The 16,251-nt window shown below is 41.1% G+C and overlaps 1 protein-coding gene across 18 annotated transcripts in view; it reads left to right on the top strand.

The window, feature by feature from the left end:
- The window catches only part of ptprk (protein tyrosine phosphatase receptor type K), a 156,410-nt gene that overhangs the window by 49,148 nt on the left and 91,011 nt on the right, over nt 1-16,251 (top strand). For all 18 annotated transcript variants that reach the window (XM_045720782.1, XM_045720781.1, XM_014205051.2 and 15 more), the window contains one exon: nt 10,907-11,029. In XM_045720782.1, coding sequence (XP_045576738.1) covers nt 10,907-11,029 — 123 coding nt within the window. The remainder of the gene's footprint in view (nt 1-10,906; nt 11,030-16,251) is intronic.

The raw sequence follows: 16,251 nt of genomic DNA, 5'->3' as shown, positions 1-16,251 counted from the left end.
GGTCAGAGGTTAAAAGGCTCTTCACTCCACTTGGAATGGCCTCAAATCAGCCAGCCTAATTTCACCCTCTTGGCTATTTATTGTGCCGTTTAATCCTAATACCCAACCCAGGAAACCATTGGCATTTTCAAACTATTGTTGTTGTGAAGCTAGGTGTTCATGCTTATATCCCAAACCAGTATTATTGTCAAACAGGCTGCTGGGCAGGGCAGGGATTACAGTTGTGACAGATATTGGGCCTCACAAAAGTGGACGGCTGTTTAACTTGGCACATTTGGACCACGCTAGATTGTTTGCTATTTCCCCCATCTATCTGAGCTATTTCGAACACAGTGTCGGTTACAATGGCCTGGTGAAGAAGACACTCCTAGAAGTCTTCTCGGATCCCAAAATTAATTTGGGATTTCATTCTTCGATCCCGACAGGATCCGGTCATTTTAAATATCTACAGTACCAGTCAAAAGTTTTGAGACACCTACTCATTCAAAGGTTTTTCTTTATTTTGAGTATTTTCTATATTGTAGCATATTAGTGAAGACATCAAAACTCTGAAATAGCACATATGGAATCATGTAGTAACCAAAAAAGTGTTCAACATATCAAAATATATTTTATATTTGAGATTCTTCAAAGTAGCCTTGATGACAGCTTTGCACACTCTTAATAATTCACTGTATCACAATTCCAGTGGGTCAGAAGTTTACATACACTAAGTTGACTGTGCCTTTAAACAGCTTTGAAAATTCCTGAAAATTATGTCATGGCTTTATAAGCTTCTGATGGGCTAATTGACATCATTTGAGTCAATTGGAGGTATACCTGTGGATGTATTTCAAGGCCTACCTTCAAACTCAGTGCCTCTTTGCTTGACATCATGGGAAAATCAAAAGAAATCAGCCAAGACCTCAGAAAACAATTGTAGACCTCCACAAGTCTGGTTCATCCTTGGGAGCAATTTCCAAATGCCTGAAGGTACCACGTTCATCTGTACAAACAATAGTACGCAAGTATAAACACCATGGGACCACGCAGAACATCATACTGCTCAGGAAGGAGATGTGTTCTGTCTCCTAGAGATGAACGTACTTTGTTGCGAAAAGAGCAAATCAATCCCAGATGCTGTAGGAAACAGGTTCAAAAGTATCTATATCCACAGTAAAACGAGTCCTATATCGACATAACCTGAAAATAGAATAGCCAGAAAATAGCCAGACTACGGTTTGCAACTGCACATGGGGACAAAGATCTTACTTTTTGGAGAAATGTGCTCTGGTCTTGCAAGTCGAAGAACACCATCCCAACCGTGAAGCACGGGGGTGGCAGCATCATGTTGTGGGAGTGCTTTGCTGCAAGACGGACAGGTGCACTTTACAAAATAGATGGCATCATGAGGAAGGAATATTATCTGGATATATTGAAGCAATCTCAATCTCAAGACATCAGTCATGAAGTTTAAGCTTGGTTGCAAATGGGTCTTCGAAATGGACAATGACCCCAAGCATACTTCCACAGTTGTGGCAAAATGGCTTAAGGACAACAAGGTCAAGGTATTGGAGTGACCATCACAAAGCCCTGACCTCAATCCTATAGAAAATATGTGGGCAGAACTGAAAAAGTGTGTGCGAGCAAAGAGGCCTACAAACCTGACTCAGTTACACCAGCTCTGTCAGGAGGAATAGGCCAACATTCCCCCAACTTATTGTGGGAAGCTTGTGGAGGGCTACCCAAAACATTTCACCCAAGTTAAACAATTTATAGACAATGCTACCAAATACTAATTGAGTGCATGTAAACTTCTGACCCACTGGGAATGTGATGAAAGAAATAAAAGCTGAAATAAATAATTCTCTACTATTATTCTGACATTTCACGTTATTAAAATAAAGTGGTGATCCTAACTGACCTAAGACAGGGATTTTTTACTAGGATTAAATGTCAGGAATTGTGAAAAACTGAGTTTAAATGTATTTGCGTAAGGTGTATGTAAACTTCCGACTTCAACTGTAGTTCACTTTTGTCTGTAACCTAATATTCTGTAGGCCTATTATTTTACTGGGCAACATTGCAATCTAGCCTATTTTAAAGGTTTTTATCAACATTGATTTAGACAAAAATGTGTCTATAGCTTGTTTGACCAGCAAGCTATAGCCTGTTTGACCAGCAAGCTTTTGAATAGGCTACGGAAGGATGGAGTTGTCCATCTGCATTCCAGTGTCATTTCCAACAATTGGGATTTTTAGGTCTAGGTTAGTGCTCACTCTATGAAAACGCTATAGTTGGATGTAGAATATTTTGAGGTTTTTAGAGATCTGTTCATTTTGTTTCTCTTCAGCACATTTTTGAGATTAGAGGATTTTTATGTGGTAATTTTAGGATGCTAGCGAGTGCTGCGTGTTAAACATATATTGGTAAGCTATATCTATAACTCAGGTCAGACTCATTATATTAGCCTAATATTTTTTGTTCTAAATTAAATAGTAGATATATCCTTAAGGCCTACAGAATCAGCCTGTAAAGCCTGTGAGTTGTTTGGATGCGGGTTTGATGGAAAAGTCATCCATGTCACGGCTGTGTAGGCCTACCGTCTATGGAGTTACTCAAACATTCATAACTGAAGAGAGAAGTTGTCCTGATATTTCTAATACCTATTCATGCTTTACACAATACGTAAATCGGGAAGCCTTTCAACATCAGGCTATAATGTTTTCTGTAGATAAGCCTATGGCTATTAGTCTACTGCACACACAACATGAGCAGATTAACTTGGTCAAACATTTTCTTTATTATAGACGATCAGAAAGAATGTGCCTGTAATTCTGCATTATAGTACAACTTATTTCTTTTCAACGAAAGCCACAAAACTAGAGTATAATTGAGTCGCTCATCTTTATGCTGACAAATATCACGCTTGACTCGAGTCATTAAATATGAACAAACTGTTATTTTTAACAAAGAAAAGACCCAAAATAAAATAGCAAAACAGCCTACTGATTAGACAGCCTAAATAAACTAGTAAATTGAATAAAATAGCTCAGGTCTTAAAAATATGGGTGACCTTTTCCCCCTCTGTATCCACAATGTGCATAAATGAGGCGAATGGAAATTATTTGCCTGTTGGTTTTTCCTCCCTGTAATCTCGCTCATTCAGTTTCTTCTTCACATCAACAAAGAACGACTTAATGTTTCTGAAACTCACTTGAACAGTTTCCTGTGTGTATCAAGAATGGTTCACCACCCAAAGGACATCCAGCCAACTCGACTCAACTGTAGGAAGCATTCGAGTCAACATGGGCCAGCAATCCTGTGGAACGCTTTCGAAAGCTTAGTGAGTCCATGTCCCGTCGAATTGAGGCTGTTCTGAGGGCAAAAGGGGGTGCAACTCAATATGAGGATGCTGTTACTGATGTTTTATACACTCCGTGTATAGACTAAGGGCTATCACTTTTTTTCTCCGCTGCGTCCCCCTCCTCTCCCACAAGTAGCCTATTTTACCCCACGTCACATGCAGTGGCTCGTTTTCATAAAGTGAATATGCCGTTTTGTCACAAAATGATATTGACACATTTGGTTTGATGAAAGGGGACCCACTGACATTCATTTAAATGTATGAAACTTGCAATTGTTAAGGAGCTAAACTCTTTAAATATAATTTTGGATATTTCACATATTGTCACACAAATCCGAGACCCGTGGCCACCAAGCTGGATCCGATGTTGGGTCGGTAATCTGGTTTGGGTAGATCTGTGAAGACCAGTGGTGGAAAAGGTACCCAATTATCAGACTTCCGTAAAAGTAAAGATACCTTAATAGAAAATTACTCAAGTAAAAGTCACCCAGTAAAATTCTACTTGAGTAGAAGTATAAAAGTATTTGGTTTAAAATATACTTAAGTATCAAAAGTAAAAGTATAAATCATTTCAAATTCCTTATATTAAGCAAACTAGATGGCACCATTTTCTTGTTTTTTTAATATATACGGAAAGCCGCGGGCACATTCCAACATTCAGACATAATTTACAAACGAAGCATGTGTGCTTATTGAGTCCGTCAGAGGCCATAGGGATGACCAGGGATGTTCGGTTGAATTTGACTATTTTCCTGTCCTGCTAAGCATTCAAAATGTAACAGGTACTTTTGGGTGTCAAGGAAAATGTATGGAGTAAAAAGTACAATATTTTCTTAAGGAATGTAGTCAAAAATATAAAAAGTAAAGTACAGATACCCCCAAAAAACGACTTAAGCAGTACTTTTAAATTATTTTTTACTTAAGTACTTTACACCACTGGTGAAGACCTCTAGACACTGCTCTCCTGAAAGCTTTGAAATGCTGTGCAAAGGTGGATCGTGGCCAACCCCAGTCCAAATCACGCTCCATCATTTTTCTCCCTTTTTCCCCCAGAAAGCTTTTTCTCTAATGTAAACACCTCTCTGAAATGAAGTTAAATGTCTTATACACAATGTGAGCGACCTTACTGGCCCCCTCAGCCTTTCCAAGTGAGCGTTTTGGATTTGTTTGCGCTGAGGCTTCAGCCAGCATTTGCAAAGAGCAAGACAGGGCTGAAGACGTGCTGGGGTTATGCCATCAGACAAATGCTTATGGAAAGGTTCTTTTCTCCATATCATGGATCTTTATTACTATTCAAATCTTGACATTTTCCCGTTTCTCGAAAATGTCTGCCTTATTGTCTCCCCGTGAAAAAAGAGAGAGAAATTGTGCAGCCCTAGCTGTTAGATAAGCTACAGAGCATTTGAACCAGGAGGAGAGCAGGATCCACACAATATGTGTCCAAGAACACCAGAACAGTGAAGCCCACACTTACTCTATAATTATACGCTGCTGCCGGTTCACTCTCCTTTGTTCTTCATAACAGGCTGCATAATAGGGGTGGAGGTGTTGGGAGGGACAGGTTAACCGAAGGAAGAGACATCTTACAGAAACATGCATAAAGCAACTTTGCAGGATCTGAAGGGATAAACAAGGACTAGGGAGACGAGTGCTTTGTTTTAAAAGATGTGAGGTGACTGATTGGGCCGTTATCATCTCTTCATCAAGTTGCCATCTCGGTGCCATCATTTCCAGAAGATGTGGCTGCGGTTGAAGTTCCCTGGTATTAAGGAGTGGGCTTTCTCCAGTAGAAGCTTGGGTTGTATCACTAGGTTGTACTTTATGAGAGAGGATAACAGCAACCCTATACTCACTGTCATCCTATCTTGCTTAATTTAGTTTTAAAATGTCTCCCACAAGAAACACATCATGTTTAATTGGAAGACGAACACACACAAATAGGCTATTAAAGATGGTCCAGCAGATCATTCCGTGTAAAGCACTCATAAACTCAGGCACTTCCAGAGGGCCTGTTGGTCTCCAGTTACAGCTTAACCCAGGCACTTCCAGAGGGCCTGTTGGTTTCCAGTTACAGCTGCTTATTGTACTGTTATAGTGTTCTTCCTGGAGCCAGTTGGTTTAGGGGTGTTGAGGAAGTGAGCTGTTCCCCCTCAATGTCCGCTGTGAATATGTTCACATTTCTAACCCCTGAGAGAATAACTTTTTTTCCCTCACTATAATACAGTCAGAAAGCTTTCTCTCTCTTCTCTCTCTCTCTCTCTCTCTCTCTCTCTCTCTCTCTCTCTCTCTCTCTCTCTCGTGTGATTTGTGACTTTCTCTGCCATCACACCACTCTGGGGATGTCACTTCCTTTGGAGCCTATCAACCCATGGAGAGGTTGGTTTCATGGCTGTTCGCATTGCCTCCCTGCAGAGTGAGCACTGTGGGGTTCGGAGTTGACTACAGCTGTGAGCCCTCATTGGCCCTGTCTCTGACAAGTAAAAGTGAGTTTGACTCTGCGGTGGCCATGAAGGCCCAGGCCATATCCCACTCCTCCTTCTCGGTGATGGTGTGTGGTGTCTGAACAGGCCCGGCCAGCACTCTGCCTCATTAACCGGGAGAAGCCGTACGCCACGTTTTTTTTTTTGTTCACGCTGTCTGCCCGCAGGATAAGTGGAAGCATATATGTATTAAATGTGTGGCATTGCAAACAGGGATGGATTTAGTATATTTTGGACTTCACAATCATCCTGCCAAGGGTGAATCGGAGGGGGAGAGCTGAGTAGCTGAAAGCGGTCAAAAATGAGAAAAAATAGGTGCTCATTAGTTAGGATGCAAACAGGCATCATGTTAACAGTGAATTAAATATCCCAATTCAGCTGAAACGGAGGATGAAGCATTGTGGCCTGTCTTGCAGCTAATGCTACAGGGCTATAGAGGACGAAAAGGCCAAAAAAGAAACAGGGCTTTTTTGGGGGGACAAAGTCTTAATAGGGTTTCATTCATGGGTTTTAATTGGCCTTTTCTTTGGCAGTGGCGTAGAATTCCTTCTTCATCTCATCCCCTGCATAATGAATTACTGCCAATGTCATGCTCTTGTTTAACAAAAGCGAGGTGAGGTGTGCTCTGCTCCCTCTGCCTTTATCTGGGCCATCCTTTTGATGATGTCAGCTCTGCACTCGTGGTGCGCCGAGGCTCAATGAACATATAGTGCATATAGAGTAAGCATATTGTGGATGGAAGAAAAATGAGGACTTGTATAATTTCTAAGCAATTTCACCTTTTCTCATGTAAAACAGGGGCAGCAATCAGGATTTGATTAAAAAAAGAGAAAATACTGCCCTTTTGGTGTTTTCAAAGTCAGGCACCGGGCTTTGGAGAGTGTTTTAAATGAAGATTGATTCGTGTCCAGTTTTCAGCTTTTTGTTAGGTTGACTAAGCCTTTTCAGTGTTTTCATGGCGCAGTACTGAGGTATGTTTTGTTGAAAACAGCAGTGAACTTCTGTTTTTTTGAGGTCAGAATTGTTTTTGGAATGTTGCAATTGTCCAGTTGACAGCATATTGACCCCACTTTGTGATACCATCACATTAGTATAGTTTTCAGTACCCATATTTAGTATACTCAATGTGATTGTAATGGCTTTGATCATGGTTGGATCTGACAAAACATTCTACCATGACTAACCCTCAGTTGAATCTCTGTGTCATAATTATTCAGAAGAACACTTCAGAGCTGATTTGTTTTCCTCTATCCAAATTAGATCATTATTCATATTTTTCAATTTAGTTCAACAGATTTTTTTGCTTGATTGACTTTCTGTTTGCGTTTTCTACACTTAGTTGGCTTTTATTAAATAACTATTTTGTAACGTTTTTAGTAAGCTTCGTGAGCCTCTTGGCTTCGCCAAAATTGCTTGTGGAAAAGATGCTATGCCACTTATTTCCTTCTCAGAGCCATAATGCAGATCAATGGTCATTTATCTCCAAAAGCAATGAAAAGCCTGTCTGAGTGGGAGAGCTTTATTTCTCGTCCCTATGTTTCACTAAATGTTTCCCAGTTTGGCTGAACCCTGCATTTACTGAGTCCCTTTAACAGGTCCAAATATGTATTCCCAAATAATGAGGCTTGTATTACATTGTCCAATAATTGCAAGCAGTTTGTTCCTATATCCCTCACACAAACGACGCTGAGCGGCTATAGTTCATGTATGCGATGTGACAGAGCTGTTAACCCACTTTTATCAGGGATATGAACAATGTTCGCCCGCGAGCTCAATCAGCCACAATAATTATTTGATTATGTAAATGAAGCGCAAACTATTGTTTCATTAGCAGACTTCTACATTTGAGTCCTCAGATTAGTATGCAAAACATCTCATCGGGGTCCTTGCAGGCAGAGGGGATTTTTACAACTCATTTCTTTAGCGGCTAGTTGTTATCTCACTAATAATGCAATTATAACACCACTGACCTGTTATGTGTGCTTGCATAAGCAATGCCGAGTGGCTAGGTGACTATCATTGAGAGGCTTTGTTTTACCCTCATCCGTGACTAACATCTTTTCTACCTGAGCTTTGTTCGTCACTGCCAATGGTCCAAACTCAGTTTTGTCATCTATGCATAGTCACTTTCACTAATCCTACATGTACATATTACCCCAAATAGCCCGACTAACCGGTGCACCTGCACATTGACTCCGTACCGGTACAACCTGTATATAGCCTCGCTACCGTTATTTTATTACTGTTTATTTCATTTTTTTAGTTATCTATTATTTACCTAATACCTATTTTTTTACTTAAAAACTGCGATGATGGTTAAGGGCTTGTAAGTAAGCATTTCACTGTAAGGTCTACACCTGTTGTATTCGGTGCACTTGACAAATAAACCTTGATTTGATTTGACATGGAGGGCTTTATATTGTGCTCTTGGAGTTTTTAGTTAAGTGTCACTGAATTAAACAGAAAACAAGAACACTTCTCTAGACAAAGATGATAAATGCTTGAAAGTCTACCAGAATACCCAGGTCAGAGATGCACAGGTGCCAGAGACTGTCAGACTGTCTGTGTGCGTTCATGCAGATTGTGTTGTGGGGTGGCAGACTGGTTTTCCTGGCAGAACAAAGAAGAGAGGAGAAGGTGTTTGCTAAGACGTGGGCTTGAGGGTGGCTCTGCTGCCTCTGCCTGTGTGTGTGTGGGCAGACAGTTTCACACACATTAGTCCTTCAGTACCATGCATCCAACAGGCCGTCTCATCTCCCTTTTTATGGATAAGTCAAACTCACTACAACCTATAGTACTCTCATAAAGTAGATTAATGCGCGGGAAATGTAAGCACATCCAGAAGAGGGCCACATGATTGTCAGTAATGGAAAATGTAACATGGGTTTATATACAGACGTTGAGTGGAGGTATTTCTCTGAAATGTTATAGCAAAACTGCACATTCCATGTTCATGACTGAACCATTTTGTTCATGGGCACTCATGCGTACACTGCAGTGTTTGCTGAGTTTATATGTCCTGCAGCCGTTTTCGGGTTGTACTGTATTTGGGAGAATTGTGTTAATCTCATTATTGGTGACATTAGGCTGCAGTGACAGGTGAAGTGATTTAACAACTACATTCAGGGAAAGATTTCGGTATGGCAATGTAAATGGCTTTTCTGTTAAGAGAAGTAAGCATCACATTAATGTAACTCCTTGTGGTAAGCCTTCTCCAGTTGCTGTGAGTAATCTAGACCATACCAAGGCCTCTGTCACATTCACTAGGCGGCAGGAAGAGGGACTTGCATGTTTTTGATGTAGTGGTGCAACAAGGGCCTTATTTTGTCAGTTGCAGCTCTTCAGATTTGCATATTGAAGCTGAGCAAGATTGGTAGAAATGGAAGGATATTCTTACAAGTGATAAATGGTTTTCGGTGCTGCGAGGCATTTGCATTTGCATGTATTTGATCTACGGTGGCTGTCCAGTCACAAACCAAGCACGGGTTGTGTTGAGTCATCACCTTCAAAATTGGGGATTAAACAGCTCTAAGTTGACAAAAAGTTAGTAAAGGGATATTTCGGGATTTTTGCAATTATGCCCTTTATCTATCTACTTCCCCAGAGTCAGATGAACTCGTGGATACCATTTTTATGTCTCTGCATGCAGTTTGAGGAAGTTGCTAACTAGTGTTAGCGCAATTGCTAACTAGCATGCTAGTTATTACCATAGACTTCCAGTCATTACCATTTCTCTATTACGAAACTACCATATTGGACACAGAGACATAAAAATGGTATCCATGAGTTCATGTGTCTCTGGGGAAGTAGATAAAGGGATTCATTGCCAAAATCCCGAAGAATCACTTTATTTCTGAATCACTCAGTCAGTAATGTGATTTTGCTCTCTGTCAATGGTAAATTCCTGTATTACTCAGGATATGTTGTCCAGAGACACCCTGTCTGGAAGTGACTGTAGTTTGATTTGTTCTCAATTCTAAGATGTAGCCTACTCTATCCTTTGGGCTTATTCCACCGCACTTTAATTAACCATTGGAAATATGAGTGAACTGCAATACAGAGTGCCCACTTGATGTTTCCTCTGTAATGACTGGTGTTTGTGTTCAATGTAGATGCTTTTGAGGTTATGCTATCTTAGAAAACACAGTGTATCATCCTGTGGGGGATTTGAATATTATTTATTTTAGCTACAACCCTCTGGTAGCCAGTGTTAATTAGCATCTACCTTTGTCCTGGAATTAAAATGCAAATTATGATATTTCTGTGTGCCATCACTCAGAGGTTTGAAAGATCAACGGTTGTACCCAGATAGGGTGACCTTTTTCCATTTGTGAAGAACTCTCTCTTGGTAATGAGCAGAGAGGTACAGGTCATTTATATGCGCCTTTCCGGTCATTGGGATTTTAACCTACAATTAACCGTGTTCAAATTTGACTATTAAATATAGACCTGGCATTTCATATACATAGTTTGCTAGAATACTCAGAGGAAGAATACTGCCGAACACAATCCTCTTTCTCTTAAAACTGAGAAGCTCTTTCTCAACAACCGATAACTCATCCAGAGGACTTGGAATGAGTATCTCCTCCCATAAGTCACCAGTGACCTCAGGTGGAATTGGCTACACGTATTAGGCACCCATGTCAAAGTCATTAGAGGCCTGTCTGTCCTCTGTGCTCCGGTCAGGCCCCGTGACATGTCGACTTCCAGGTAGGGCCTTCAGGAGGGCCTTTGTTTATGCACACCATCTCACAAATGACTGGCTCCGAGTTAAGCCTGAAACTGAAAAAGGAGAGCGCTGTGTGACTGAGCTGTCTGGTGGCATGGCCTCCTCGTGCCTACTCAGTTGTCAGATCTCAGCACATGCTGCATTACCCAACGGAGGAGACTCTATCTAGTTAGGAAGGAAGGGGGATAGAAGGCCTATACTGCCCTGGCTGGTGATCAGAGGTACCACTGGGCTCACCTGTTGCAATTGGTGGTAATTCATTAGTAAATTAATAAAGGGCACAATGTTATTAACCGGCAATATGGAATTAGCTGAGAAAATGACCTCATGGTTTCCTCTTTGTCCTTCCAGGTGGCTGTACGTTTGACGATGGCCCAGCCCAGTGTGACTACCAGCAGGATCCCTACGATGACTTTGACTGGACCCATGTCAGCGCACAGGAAGTGCCATACTTATCGTCTGAACTGCCTCAAGGTGAGACTCTCTGCCACCATGTCCACAAACCTAATGGACGCTGTCCCCTCCCTGCAATGTGTTAGCAAATATGACCAAGGCCACTGCACCAGGTTCCCAACACCTGCTATGTAGAAAAACTAACATAACTTTTTTTAGGCTCATTTTTCTCCCCTCCAGTGTAAATGCCAACAGCTGAAACAAAAGCAACACAGTTAACTTTGCCCTGCACATTTAGCTGCAAATGTAATCTATTTAGTGCTTCCATCGCAAAAACAAGCGAATAAGAATATTGGGCTAATGTGTAAACTCACCAGAGTAAGTGGAGGAGCTAATGAGGGAACTGCAGACAGCTGCTCTTTTCGGAGACAAGGAAGGAAGGTGAAACGGTGGATAGGTAGAAGGAAATTCATCTCAGGGCTTTGCGTCTTCTCCGTCTTTGTTACTACCCCAAAATACAGTCTTAGTTCCAACGTTTCGCAAATTAGAAGAAAGAAAAAAGTCATTTAATTTCACGAGGAGAGAGAAAAAGCTTTGTGCTCGGCAGTGAAAAAAAATGTATATTTAGTTTTGAAGACTGTCCAACACAATGCAGGTTTTTAACTAAGATCAGGGAAAGCAGCGTGGTAAGTGGAGAGCGTGGGCCCTGTGACCTTGTCTATTCACCTCTACACAGCTTAATCACTTTTTTTTTTTTTAGACAGGAGTGATATGGGTAGGATTTTAAAGCATTTCACTTTCAGCAAAATTTCCCAATTTAGTAAGATATTAGGTAATTAATCATGCAAGGGAACAGAAAAGGTCATCAGCAGATTGTCTGAAAAAGGTTGTGTCCCATTACAATGTTACACAATGAAGCAGCATTTGTCTGGCCCAAAAATGATGGCTGGGCACTTTTTTTTTACTGTAAGCTATAAAAATAGAGTCTCACTCTCTCTCTCTATATATATATATATATATATATATATATAAACTCCCTGTTATTTATTGGGTAAACCACCAACGTTTCGGCATCACTCTGCCTTCTTCAGGGTGGCACTTTTTACGACACGACTTGACCGGAAACCAGAGATATCTGGTTTAAACTTGTTTAGAAATATTTACGTTGTCTTTTTGTGAGGTAAGACATTAGAGGAGGATTATGTGCTAGAACTACATTGCACTTGTAGTGTTTAACAGATGGCATGAGAAAATCACAATGGCATAGCCACATGTCAAACACTGATAGTTCTGGCGCCGAGGAGATTTTGTCTTTACTGTGTCATCCTCCAACAATGTTGTCTTTTTGTTTTCATTTGTTCCTTGGTGCCAGTTTACTGTATGCAAGTTATGGTGAATTACCGAGTTTTTCAGGTAGAGACGGAACGGCGAACAGTATAGCAGATGTTCCTTTAATCTAAAGAGGAGGGATGAGTTTCCATACCAATGGGAATTAGCTCCATTAATGGGACTCGCTATTGTTTGAAAACACGCAACGGCAGTGATCATGAAATAAAGTGATTGTTTCATTGATCATGACTTCAAGAGTGAACTAAAGCAGATAGAATGATTATCTTGTGAGCGGAAATAAAGCCTCACCTTTTTGTAAATCTCGTCTTGTAAAGGTTTGGAGGGACCAGTGTACTGACTAAGTACAATATTCCCACATTGCCGTTGCCTGAGAAGAACGCGAGGCAGTCTCTAGCTGAGATCCTCCATTTTAATGGGTGAAAGGATATGAGGTTGACTGCAGGACCACTCTCTACTCTCCCCCTTCATAACAAAGCAAATAGAGCTCCAGCATGATTTGATCAGCCTCCAATGTTTTCCAGCTAGCAACCAGATCCCGCAAATGGAATAAGCTTCATCATAAAGTAGCTTAACATACTTTCTCAGCCAGGGAGGATGAAAAGCAGACACATCAGGGAGTTTCCATGACAAGATAACAAGTGCTATTTACCCTGCAGAAACCTCCCGTTCCTTATCTCTGAAAACCATGTTTGATTGACATTTTGGGAAAGGTTCAGTCCAAGAACACTTTTCTAAACGGGATTCTCAACACTGAAGAACAAATGCTTGAGACTCCCTCGATCAATATTCATTTGGAACTGTGCTTATAATTTGGTCCTGGTGGGGTTAGGCTTGGCTCAGGCTTGCTTGGCCCAGTGCCAGTGTCAGGCCCTGTTGGTCTATTAAGCCTCCCATTGGAAAGGCTGAGTGGGTGTACGGCACTGACTGCACCAGTGTGTAAAACCTCACGCCTCTCTCTCTGAGTACCGGTGCTCTTGGTTAGGCCTACACCTCTCCTGCCAATCAGTAGAGGCTGATCACTAATGTGGGGCAGGGCAGTGTATAACAAGGTGAAGCCTGAATAATTGTTTTTTTCTTTTCTTTGCACTGTTAGATTAGAGAGTCCTAATAGGGAATAGCAGGGTTTGAATTGCCATGATTTTTAAGCCATGCAAGAGCAGGAGTCATTGTTTGGCATATCAGGCTCTCTCTCTGTTTCCTTTGTAACTCACAAGACTGTTCTGTCAGTGGTTGAGGCCATGATGGGTGACAGCCATCTTGTGCACTGGCATGAATCTGATGACAGCCATCTTGTGGACTGCATTCATCCTCTGGATACCTGACGTTGATGTGAAGGAAACACATCCACTCTAAAAGCCATATTTAAATATATATATATATATATTTATATATTCCTTTCTTTAGTATTCCACCTTTGGATGAGTAATTGTAAAGTAATAGGAAAGGAAATTATACAGAATGTTGGCATTATGATTTTCACCCCCTCCCCAGTTGCGTAACAGCAGGGTAAATTGCTTGTTACATTCATTTATTGTACATGTATTGTACGCCTAAATCTAGCAACAATGTTCTCACCATTTTTAGTCTTTCTCAAATTGTTGTTTTTATAAGCTTTTCGAAACATTGGATAGAAGGGTAGAAAATAAGTAGTAGAAATGTAAGGCGTCTGCAGTTTTAGAGGGTTGGTGTGTTAGTTGTGTTGGTAAAGTACTATCGTCTGTTTAACACCTGTTTTTTCTTCATTGTAACTTCCCAGCCCAGCTCTGTGGTTGTGCCTGTTAATAAGCCTTTGGGAGATGCCCATTCAGGATTTATGTTTGTGGTCTGGCATCTAGTTGTTGTGTGTAGTCATCATCTTGGAGTTCCTTGAAAGATTGTATTTACATTTTCTGTAGGCTCTAGTCACCCAATGAACTTATTCCATATGGTCAATTAAAATTACATTTCCCCGACATGCTACTTCCTCTGTTTCAAACTCACAATCAGATCCAATAACATTAGATACGCTCACATCAGATCCTTACAAATGTACCAAGCTCACCAAAAGAAACAGGTTAGAGTTTTCCTCTTGTTTTAGAGTGGTTTTTTGTTGTTGTTGTTTTGGGGGGCTGGGATCATTGGGTGTTTGTCTAAGGGATCGACGTATGACAGCAGTGGATTGTAGAGATCTGTGAAACCTCTGTGTGTGTGATAGGTTGGTTGGTTGTGGAGGAGTGATGTGGTGCTCTGTCCTTGTCTCTCCTATACTGCTCCATGTTTCTCTCATGTGCTGCTCTGCCTCAGCCAGCACTGCCGTTCAGCTCGGCTCCGGCTCCACCGTCATTACTTTCAGCTCTTGATTAAACACTGTTGGCAATCACTAGTGTTGGGGAGTAGTGAACTACATTTAGTTGAACTAGTAATGTAATAACATTTTGCAGTAGCTTGGTGGTAGTTGAACTAAATTCAAATCTTAGTAGTTAATTACTTTTCTGCCATATAGCGGTGCAGCTAACTACTAACTACTGAAACTACACACTCTTTTTTTTTTTTTTGCTAAAATAAAATATGGGTGAAGTAGGCCTTTCTTTTTCGACATCAGACCTGCCTAATTTTCACTTGTGTGCCTAGTTCTCTCCTTTTGTGTTGAATAGGATAAATTACACATTCTGTTAACATCTGACTCCAGAGTGATCTCTTCTTGCAATTTGTAGTCGATGACATTTCAGATTAAGATATGATAATCTTTCACTACTTTTTCTAAGTCATTTCTATTAAGTAAGCTATATTTTTCTTAAGGGTAGCTTAACTTCTTCCAGTGTGAAGTAGTTGGTAACTATAAACTCCATTTTCAGAGCAGCTTCCCAAACACTGCCAATCACCATATTAGAATAACCCAGATGCATCAGATAAACACAGCTCCCTCTCCCTGGTGTTAAAAAGCCTGTCTGAATCAGGCGATATGGCCTATTAGGAGCTTAGTTGGGTCTTCCTTACAATCTGATCGCTCTGGCATTAACAGAGAGACTTCTAGCTTGCTTTCCCTTTGTTCCAGACAAACATGTCTTTTTTTTCTTCTCCCCTCTCGCACTGCTTCTACACCTCGTGATCAACTGTATACATTGATAGAAAGAGGAGAGGAGATTGTGTTCGTTTCGCTCGAACACAGCGGCTCTGCTTTTGAATGACTATCGGGTTTCACTACGAACGGCACCAGGCATAAACATCTGCTTTTGATCTGCAGCTCAATTCTGAAAAGTCTGTGTCGGGTCGGATATGAGTGATGATGTGCTTGTTTGCTTAAGTCTAACGTGATGCGTTAAAACACCATTTTATAAACCCGTTGGCTCACACTTCTTAAACTACTTTCAAAGTAAATTGAATTTACATAAATTAATTATTTGTGTAATGTTGAATTATGATCAAGAATGTAATCAGCCACTGGTCCAGAGAGGGAAATCACCACAGCTGTCAATGCCCCCCCCCCGCCTTTTGAGAATCTCATATTTCAGCCTAGTTTATCTGGCCCATGTTGATGTAGACTGATAGCAGGGCAGGCTGGGTTCGTGAGAGAAAGGGAGAGCCCTGAGGATTGGAGCTCTGAGTGAGATAACAGGCTTAGGCCTTCCCCTGTTCCCCAGGCCAAGGGCTTTATCAGATCCAATGTTCTGGAGCTCTGCAGACGGATACCACCACAGCACTAGTCTGTGGCACTCGCTCCCCAAACATTGTAGAGAAGCCAGTGTTTTGTGGCAGTGTACCACTGTACTCAACTTAACACCAGGGTTTGGCCCGACCTTAATTGCAGGTTGTTGTTTTTGGGGAAAATTTGTAATCTCCTGTAAAGTGGTAGTTGAGGGGAGGCCTGGTTTCTGGTGTTTTCAGACGTGGTTTAAGAGTGGACCCAGCTGCATCCTAAAACACTGCTTATGAATCTGAGAAGGGTTTTGGCCTTGATGTCATTGATGGATTTA

This window comes from Salmo salar, chromosome ssa06 (genome assembly GCF_905237065.1).
Source record: "Salmo salar chromosome ssa06, Ssal_v3.1, whole genome shotgun sequence".
Taxonomy (NCBI): Eukaryota; Metazoa; Chordata; class Actinopteri; order Salmoniformes; family Salmonidae; genus Salmo; species Salmo salar.
Note: the sequence above shows the minus strand (reverse complement) of the source record. Positions and strands in the feature narration are given on the sequence as shown.